Source organism: Oryctolagus cuniculus, chromosome 10 (assembly GCF_964237555.1).
Source record: "Oryctolagus cuniculus chromosome 10, mOryCun1.1, whole genome shotgun sequence".
NCBI lineage: Eukaryota > Metazoa > Chordata > Mammalia > Lagomorpha > Leporidae > Oryctolagus > Oryctolagus cuniculus.
Window position 1 is genome coordinate 100,404,528 of NC_091441.1, and position 9,829 is coordinate 100,414,356.

The following is a 9,829-nucleotide window of genomic DNA, read 5'->3' on the forward strand; positions in this document are numbered from 1 at the left end:
GGAGGGGTCACCAGGCTGGTGAGGAGATGTGAGGGAGCGTGGCCATGGAGGGCCCCAGAAGCCGTCCCGGGTGCCCCTCCCTCCCTCCCGCTCGCTGTGTTTTCCCTCCTCCTCCTCCTCTTGGCCCGCGCCCAGCACCTCACACCCTCAGTTTTCAAGCCCTGGTAAGATCGCTCAATTTTGTTTTGTGGATTTGTTTTGAGTTGATTTTTGGTGGAAGTTTAGTTGTGTTTTATGTTCAGGTATCTCTAGATCACAGTAACCCATAGTCCCCCATGGGGGGGGCCAGTGGGGGAAGACTTTGGGAGAATTTTACACAGAATACTTGCCGCCTGCTTTTTGTGCTCCAGGAAACCAGAAGCCCAAGTGATTAGGTAGGCTGGGAGCAGGGTTGAGTCAGATGGAATGCAGGAGTGGGAGGCTGTGCTGATTAGCTGAAGCCCTTTGCTGTTACGGAATGTCCCAAAATTTCTATGTGAAGGCAACCCTTTGATTCACATTTGGTGACTTCTTTTTTATAATGCATTTTTGGGGGGACAGCAGCCACCATGGTGGGGTGGGGATGGGGTTGTAAATCAAGGAAGAATTCTATTAAAGAAATGAATTTCTAAATGTGCATTGCCTGGTTATATGAAAGACTGGAACAACTTAGGTTTTTCTGGGACTGTTGAAACGTTCTTTACAGACAAAATGTACTGCGCACCTCTCTGTACTCTGAAATGCATGTGTGATGTGATGGGGGTGGGAAGAGTTGGGGGCCCTCACTTGGTCCTTCTCTGTTGTTTTTTCCAGGACAAAGCCAAACGCTCTTTGTTAGCTGGCCGCCCCTGTCCCCTTTTTTCCCTTGCTCATTTTCCCCATAGCCACAGGGAAGTGTGGCTCCCTGAATTCCCCGTCCTGGCTCCTCTCCGCCCAGCGCTGGGGGCCACCTCAGAAGTGTCGTCTCTCTCTGAGCACGCATTTCCCTGCAGCAAGCCAGCGAGCGGGCGGGCAGCAAGGACTGAGCAAATTGAGTGATCCTGGGGCAGAAAGGCCTGGGAGGAAAGGTGTTCCACCAGGCGGTTGTAAGGCGCTCGTCGGCACCTGCTGAAATGCTGCCACCTGACAGCCCCCTCCTCAAACAGAGACTGTCTAATTACACATAGCAAGTTCTAGAGACTCAAGGGGAGAGCTGCTTTCAAGTCCATCACATGTCTGTGCTCCCCACACAACCCCACCCGCCTTGTGTTCATTTTGTTCTTTTGTGACATGAGACTGCAAAGACCAATAAAAACATTTGAGAGGGACAAAAGGCTTGAGGTGCCACCCGTGTGGGGGTGCTACAGGAAGCCTCTGCTAGGGTGTCTGTTGTGCTGTGTGGTTTGTTTGCCCCTTTATTTTGCTTTGCTTACCCGGTCTTCCCTTACCCTTGGATGCTTCTCACCCCAAGGCAAAACTGTGTTCCTGCTTCATTCAGGCTCTGCTCTAAAGCAAGCCTCAAGGCCACCAGTTTCTGTTCAGGACATGACAAATTCCCACAAGATAAAAAGAGTGATGTTTTGCGTCTTTCTTAGGATTAGAAGAGTTACATGAAAATTAATAAACATTTTCAATGATGGAAAAATGTGTCTTGTAATTCTTTGGCTCTTGCCTTGTTGAGTGCATCAGAGAGGAAGACTCTCAGCCATGTTTGCTCCCTAATCGCTTGTCTTGTATGGTGTCATCTTTTCTAGCTGTTTTGATATTTGTTAGGTTTGCAGAGGAGTTTGGGGCCTCTGGCAACATAGAGACTAAGGAACAGGGTAAGAAAAAAACAAATGTTAAAATCATGTTTTTAGAATGCATCTTCTTATGGAATTAAAAATCTTTCCTGCTCCTCATCCCCTTTCCAGGTGTAGTATCTGTGTGTTTTGAAGAAGATGAAGACAGGAATTTGTGTTTAATAGCATATCCATTAAAAGGGGACCATGGAACTGTGGACCTTGTAGACAATTCAGACTGTGAGCCAAAAAGTAAGGTCCTGAGGTGGACAACCAAAAAACACCATGTTCTAGAATCAGAAAAGACTCCCAAGGAGTGGGTGCGCCAGCACCGGAAAGAGGAGAAGATGAAGAGGTGAGTAAAACTAGGGGGAACCTTGGGCTCTGTGGGAGCGGAGGTGTTGAACGCCTTGGGTACAGCCTGGTTCCCTGGGGATAAAGACTCACCATGGACTTAGGAGGTGCCTAGTCACACAGCGGCTAGTTCCCACTTGGCATACCCAGCCTCTTTTGACTGTGGATTTAGGTCATGCCATTTTATGTAAACAATCACAGCACAGTGGTGCCTGTAAAAGCCATTCAGCGATTCGGTCCATGGCTGCTCTGTGCCTGGAACTGTCTCTTTGTCTCAGGCTGCTCACTGAGAGTGAGGGACAAAATTGTCAGTTAAGCATTCCTGAAACTTGAGGATCCACCTAGGCCGCACCTTCCACGTCCCATACCTTGGCAGGGCTTGTGAAAATACAGATAATGCAGATAGAGTATATATAATGTAGCTAAGTAAATGACTTGCTTCCATGGAATTTCTTTTCTTTTTTTTTTTTTTTTTTTATTTGACAGATAGACAGAGAGAAAGGTCTTCCTTCCGTTAGTTCACCCTCCAAATGGCCACTATGGCCGGCGCTGCGCCGATCCAAAGCCAGGAGCCAGGTGCTTCCTCCTGGTTTCCCATGCGGGTGCAGGCGCCCAGGTACTTAGGCCATCCTCCACTGCCTTCCTGGGCCACAGCAGAGAGCTGGACTGGAAGAGGAGCAACCGGGACTAAAATCCGGCACCCATATGGGATGCCGGCACCACAAGGCAGAGGATTAACCAAGTAAGCCACGGTGCCGGCTCCCTCCATGGAATGTCAATTCAGATTTTCCCGTTCTCTAGTGTTTGCAGTCAGTGGAACTTGGGTGCATCAGGGGCCAGGAGATGTGGTGCTGCCTGGAAGTGTTGGGCAACAGAGGCAGATCATGTATCCTGGGTTCTTCTTGTGGCAGTCTGGCACTTATTTGTTTATTTATTTTTCTAATCAACTTGAGTTTTGATATACACTCTATAAAGTGTACCTATTTGAAAGAGATCAATGAATTTATGCAGATATATACCCTGTAACCACCACTGTATCAAGATCTAACTGTATCACTCTCAGAAAGTGCCTTGGTGTCTCTTTTTATAAGATGTTGTGATTTAATGGATCCTTATCTCTCTTTATAGCCATAAGTTAGAAGAAGAATTTGAGTGGCTAAAGAAATCTGAAGTCTTGTACTACAGTGTAGAGAAAAAAGGGAATGTAAGTTCCCAGCTTAAACACTACAACCCTTGGAGCATGAAATGTCATCAGCAGCAGTTACAGAGAATGAAGGAGAACGCAAAGCATCGGAACCAGTACAGTATCCTTTGTACCAGGGACAAGGAAGGAAAGAAGGTCCTTGGAACTGGTAGAGAGAAGTTGTGTTTTAAGTTGTGGGTGAATTTGAAATTCTCTTCCAGGATTGTGCCAGAAGCCTCCTGTGATGACTGGGGGCAGATAACACATTCCTCAGGGCTGGGAGCTTGCCTGGAAGTCCAGGTGGTGGGGAGTGGGGCTCGTGAAGAAGCCAGCTTACACCAGGTCGGCTTCAGCCTAGGTGGCCTGCCCGAAGCTGGCAGGGGCTGGTCCCTGTTTTCAGACTCCTGCACAAGCCCCCAAACCGTACTCAGCTGCGAGAGCTGAGGCCAGAAGGGTAGGGGACCAGCCTTTAAATCTGACTCATCAGACTGGCACAGGAAGTATACGTTAGGGTGGTGCTAGGTTCCTTTCCCCCAACCCCCACCCCTTGTTACTTGCCCACTAAGCTTTGCTTTAGTGTCTGTTATTTTGTTTGTTTTTATTTTATGGAATGAAATTCTTCAGAATTGAGGATGTTTTATTTTTAACTTTCATTTGGGAAAACAAGTTTAAAATAGAACAGTACATTGAATTTGTAAGTGCCTGTCACCCAGGTTCAGCAGTGAACCCTTGTGTCGTGACTGTCTGTATACCCAGTACCTCATAACTGGACTCCTTTTCTGTTCTTTTTAAAAAATTGATTAGAGAGACAGATGTTTTTCTGCTGTTTTATTCTCAAATGCTTGCAATGGCTGGGACTGGGCAAGGGCCAAACTCGGGCCAGAAACTGAATCCAGATATCTGCAGAGGTGACAGGGACTCAAGTCACTTGAGCCATCACTGCTGTTTGCCATAGTACACATTGGCAGGAGCTAGAGTCAGGAGCGAGAGTCAGGTATCCAACTTAGATACTCCAGTGGGAAATGTGGGCATCTTAGCTGGTAGGCCAGATGTCCACCCCAGACTCCTTTTGAAGCAGATTTGAGATATACCATTTCATATGTGCCTCTTGGGGCCTGGATTTTTATAAGACGTTGTGTGTGTGTACCAGCATGTGTCACTAAAGGATATTAAAACCATTACGTCTCCTCAAAAAGTGGGCAGTACATGTTCAGAGGATAAAAAACTCATCTGGGAGCCAGTGTTGTGGCATAGCTGTGACCTGGCATCCCATAGAGGTGCTGGTTTAATTCCCGGTTGCTCAACTTCTGATCCAGCTCCCTGCTGATAGTCTGGGAAAAGCAGTGGAAGATGGCCTAAGTGCTTGGGTCCCTGCCACCCATGTGGGAGACACGGAAGAAGCTCCTGGCTTCGGCCTGGCCCAGCCCAGCCTAGCCTTGCAGCCATCTGTGGAGTGAACCAGCAGATGGAATGTCTGTATCTCTCCCTCTCTTTGTGTATTTTTTCTTTCAAATAAATAAATAAATAAATCTTAGAAAACTCATCTGTACACTTAGGTACATTTCTTGGTATGTATACTGTATTTCAATAAAATGTTTAAATTTTTAAAAAGTAGGCAATAGTTCCTTACTGTCAAAAGCGTAGTTCTTGTCCATATTCTCCTATCTCAAAAGTATGTTTTTATTGATTGGTCTGAATAGGGATCCATATAAGGTTCATGTGTTGCATTTGATTGAAATGTTCAATCTTTTTTTTTTTTTTTTTTGAAAAAAATTTTTTTTAACTTGACAAATAGAGTTAGACAGAGACAGAGAGAAAGGTCTTCCTTCTGTTGGTTCACTCCCCAAATGGCTTCTACGGCCAGTGCTGTGCTGATCCGAAGCCAGGAGCCAGGAGCTTTTTCCTGGTCTCCCATGCAGGTGCAGGGGCCCAAGCACCTGGGCCATCCTCCACTGCCCTCCCGGGCCACAGCAGAGAGCTGGAGTGGAAGAGGAGCAACCGGGACTAGAACCTGGTGCCCATATGGGATGCCGGCGCTGCAGGCAGAGGCAGAGGATTAACCAAGTGAGCCATAGCACCGGCCCCCAATCTTTTTTTTTTTTTTTTTAAGATTGATTTATTTGGAAGAGTTAACACAGACAGAGAAGGAGAGGCAGAGAGAGAGAGAGGTCTTCCATCGGCTGGTTCACTCCCCATTCAGCCACAATGGCCAGAGCTGAGCTGATCCAAAGCCAGGAGCCAGGAGCTTCTTCCAGGTCTCCCACATGGGTGCAGGGGCCCAAGGACCTGGGCCATCTCCCATTGCTTTCCCAGGTCATAGCAGAGCTGGACTGGAAGTGGAGCAGCCGAGTCTTGAACTGGTCCCCATATGGGATGTCAGCACTGCAGGCGGCAGCCCCACCCGCTGTGCCACAGCACTGGCCCCAAAGTGTTTAATCTTTAATATAGCACTCCCATTTATTGGAAATTTCTTGTCCAGAGAAACTGGATCTTCTAGAGTATGCCATGATCTAGATTTTACTAATGGCACCTCTGGGTGTTATTTACATGTTATTCTGTCCGTTCTGTTTCCATTAAATTGAAAATTGGATCTAAAAGCTTGATTATATTTGGGTTCAGTTTGGGAGAGGGTGGAGCAAGGATCTTGCCATGATGGTATTGTACACATCCGTTGGGAAGCACAGGGCTTACTTGTCTTTCTTTTGGATCATAATTGCCTTTGATCCATTTTTTAATGAGGTGATTTTCTGATGTTGTCATTCATTAGCTGGAATCCCTCCATAAAGAGCAACTTTTCCCCATCAATGACATGTTTATCCTGAGATATTGCTTATATCGGGAAGGCAGTTCAAATGTTTACTTACATATAACATTTGGAATAATGAGTAGATTCCTTTATGTCTTCCAGAAGTGACCAGTGGATTTTTTAGCATCATGATAGATGCATGAATTCAAATTAATTGGTGGGGCTTTTAAACATTTAGTTATTTGAAAGAGCAACAGAGAGGAAGAAAGGGGAGAAAGAGAAATAAAAGAGATCTTCTCTCCGCTCTCCATAAGGCCCCGACAGCCAGGTCTGAGCCAGGCCAAAGCCAGGAACCCCATCCTGGTTTTCCACATAAGTAGCACTTGGGCCATCCTCCATTGCCTTCCCAGGTGCATTAGCAGGAACCTAGATCAGAAGGGGAGCAGCTGGGACTTGAACCAGCACTTCGATATGGGATACTGCATGCAACTGCCTAACCTGCCGTACCACAATGCAAGCCCCAATATGGTGTTTTAGTCCATTGCAGTTGTCCCAGTTGTCCAACGTTGGCCAAGAAAACCTTTTCAAATAGGCTTTTGAGTGATTTTGACACAGTCATGGTATGGTATGTCTGTGAAAGATAGCCTGAGGCCATGTACATTTCCTGCCCTAGACAGGAACTCAGATTCCTCTCAGGCAGAGGTCACCAAAGCTTTCCAGTCAAGGGCCAGATGGGAAATATTTTAGCTTTTGTGGAATATGTCATCTGTGTCACATCTCTGCCACTAGAGCGTGGAAGCAGCCATAGATAGTAATGTAAATGAATTCACGGCTCTGTCCCAGGCGGACCCTATGGTTACTGTCAGTGAATCTCATTGGATTTTCATGTGTCATAAAGTATTACCTATCTTGATCTCTTTAAAAATGTAAAAACTAGGGGCCAGCGTTGTGGAGCAGCAGGTTAAGCCATGTTGTCAATGCCAGGATCCCATTTCAGGGTGCAGGTTTGTGTCCCTGCTGGCCTGTTGCCTATCTGGCTTCCTGCTGATGCTCCTGGGAAGACAATAGAAGATGGCCAAGCATTTGGGGCTTAACAGGAGACCAGGATGGAGTTCCAGGCTCCTGGCTTCAGCCTGACTCAGATCTGGGGAGCAAAGTAGAAGATGGTAGGTCTGTCTCCCTCTACCCTGTCTTCATCTCCCTCTTCTCCCTTTCTCTCTGTTGCTTTGCCTTTCAGATAAATAAATATAAATCTTAAAAATGTAAAAACCATTCCTGGGCCGGCGCCGCAGCTCACTAAGCTAATCCTCCACCTGCGGCTTTCTAGTCCTGGTCGGGGCGCCAGATTCTGTCCCGGTTGTTCCTCTTCCAGACCAGCTCTCTGCTGTGGCCCGGGAGTGCAGTGGAGGATGGTCCAAGTCCTTGGGCCCTGCACCCGTATGGGAAACCAGGAGAAACACCTGGCTCCTGGCTTCGGATCAGCGTGATGCGCTAGCTGCAGCGCGCCAGCTGCGGCGGCCATTGGAGGGTGAACCAACGGCAAAGGAAGACCTTTCTCTCTGTCTCTCTCTCACTGTCCACTCTGCCTGTCCAAAAAAAAAAAAAAAAAAAAAAAATTCCTGGCTTATAGGCTGTGCAAGAATGAGTAATAGGTCATAATTTCCAGATTTCTGCGGTAGGGCTCACTGGTTCCTTGTAATCCGAAGTGGTGAGACAACAATTGCTGCAAGCGTTGAAGGCCTTGGTACACACAACTGGGAAAAAGACATTGTAAAGAGAAAAATATCTTCAGTTTATACTAATTTTAAATTTCATGTTTAAGGCTATAAGATGTACTGAACTTCTTTGATGTTCTGTGTATAATTGAGGCCAGTTTGCTGGACCGCGGTCCCACACGTAGCTGAGTTCAGGGAGTGGTGTGTGATGTCCCGCACTGGCAGTATCCCAGACCTGTGTGAGTGCAGATGCAGGCTGTGTGCCTGCCAGGTCCCCAAGAAATAGATGTGACTCAGCTCTGCAGTCTGCCCTGGCTCCCTGCCTGGAAGATGGGGGGACTGAGGGAGTCCCCTGTGAGATAAGGGGTCTCCACAGCCAGGCACTGTGCCCTGAGGGCACCAGGGTCCCGAGCAGTAACTTCCTCTTGGAGGATTGTCCTTAACCACTCAGAATTCATCTTACTGGAAAACCTGACTTCCCGCTACGAGGTGCCTTGTGTCCTGGACCTCAAGATGGGCACGCGCCAGCATGGTGATGACGCGTCAGAGGAAAAGGCAGCCAACCAGATCCGAAAGTGTCAGCAGAGCACATCTGCGGTCATTGGTGTGCGTGTGTGTGGCATGCAGGTGAGGGACGTGCTAGTGCAAGAAGGCGCAAGCTAGGGCCTCCAGCAGTCGCCATGCCCCCACCGTGGGATAGTCCTATTGATTCAGAGCGTTCCAGATTTGGCCCTGTGTGAATTTGTTGCTTTATGGTTAAGAAGGGAAGCATGTGTACCTGAGTGCTCCCCTCTGAGACTGGCAAGGCTGGCTGAGTCCAGAGTCTGTGGATAGGAGTGGGGAGGAAGGCAGGAGGGTTAGGCCCTCTCCCACTGACTGTTGAGTTAGGGGCTGTGGCACAAGGACCAACCCTGGGTGGATGGGGGGTGCTGATCAGAGAGTTTAACTCTTCTGCTTGACAAAGCATCTGATGTGGCCTGTCATACCACCCCACCCCACCCCGGTCTTAACATGACCTTCAGCTACTGACCTGCTGCTGTTCTGTCTCCAACAGGTGTACCAGGCAGGCAGTGGGCAGCTCATGTTCATGAACAAGTACCACGGGCGGAAGCTGTCGGTGCAGGGCTTCAAGGAGGCACTTTTCCAGTTCTTCCACAATGGGCGGTACCTGCGCCGTGAGCTCCTGGGCCCTGTGCTCAAGAAGCTGGCAGAGCTCAAGGCAGTGTTGGAGCGACAGGAGTCCTACCGCTTCTACTCCAGCTCCCTGCTAGTCATATATGATGGCAAGGAATGGCCTGAAGTGGCCCTGGACTCAGATGCTGAGGACTTGGAGGACCTGTCAGAGGAGTCGGCCGATGAATCTGCTGGTGCCTATGCCTACAAACCCATTGGTGCCAGCTCCGTGGACGTGCGCATGATCGACTTTGCACACACCACCTGCAGGCTGTATGGCGAGGACAGTGTGGTGCACGAGGGCCAGGACGCTGGCTACATCTTCGGGCTCCAGAGCCTGATAGACATTGTCACAGAGATCAGTGAGGACAGTGGGGAGTGAGCTCGCTGGCTGCTCAGTACCTGAGAGACGCTCTGTGTCCCAGGCACAGCTGTGCTGCGTCGGGGAGGAGGCCAGTATGGCCAGGTGGTGGCCCCTGCAGCCTGGAGCTGATGTGCAGCGGCCTCCGAGCCCCAGCCTGAGCCAGCCCCAGCTGCGCTTGGAGTCTTTTATTTATTTTAACTGTTTCTTCAACATTCCATATTTGATGATGCAGATACCTCTTTCTTCCCTGGGTGTGATTGTTCTAATACACATCTCTTCGTTTATTGTACGCAGTGCTGCTGTGGTTCTTTCCAGGGCAGGCAGCCCCCTCCAACCCTCGCCACGCGCTGTGACCTCTTCCCCAGCCCACCCCCCAGATCCTGAAGTCGCCACAGCCTCTTGGTTTGGCCCTTACTCCCTCAACCCGGCGCCTGGAAATTACCCGGAAAGCAACCTCGCCACACACCTCGCCCAGCCAGGCCCCTCTGTGGTCTGTGATGGCCAGCTATACCTGACAGGTCTTCCTGTGGGCCTGTGCAGCTGCAGCTGACATTG

At 48.9% G+C, this 9,829-nt stretch overlaps 1 protein-coding gene and 1 long non-coding RNA gene across 2 annotated transcripts in view; one reads left to right on the plus strand and one right to left on the minus strand.

Annotated features, from left to right (window-relative positions):
• The window catches only part of IP6K2 (inositol hexakisphosphate kinase 2), a gene marked incomplete at its 5' end in the record, with an annotated part of 32,603 nt that extends 23,044 nt beyond the window's left edge, over nucleotides 1-9,559 (plus strand). Inside the window, 4 exon segments of the mRNA NM_001082377.1 lie at nucleotides 1,872-2,094; nucleotides 3,222-3,397; nucleotides 8,189-8,364; nucleotides 8,792-9,559. Coding sequence (NP_001075846.1) covers nucleotides 1,872-2,094; nucleotides 3,222-3,397; nucleotides 8,189-8,364; nucleotides 8,792-9,292 — 1,076 coding nt within the window. The 3' untranslated portion in view covers nucleotides 9,293-9,559.
• On the minus strand, nucleotides 4,052-8,901 carry LOC138844104 (uncharacterized). Its single transcript, XR_011379549.1, has 2 exons — nucleotides 8,768-8,901; nucleotides 4,052-7,776 (listed from the first exon to the last, which is right to left on the minus strand). It is a non-coding gene; the product is annotated as an uncharacterized lncRNA (long non-coding RNA).
• Nucleotides 9,560-9,829: the final 270 nt, after the last annotated feature.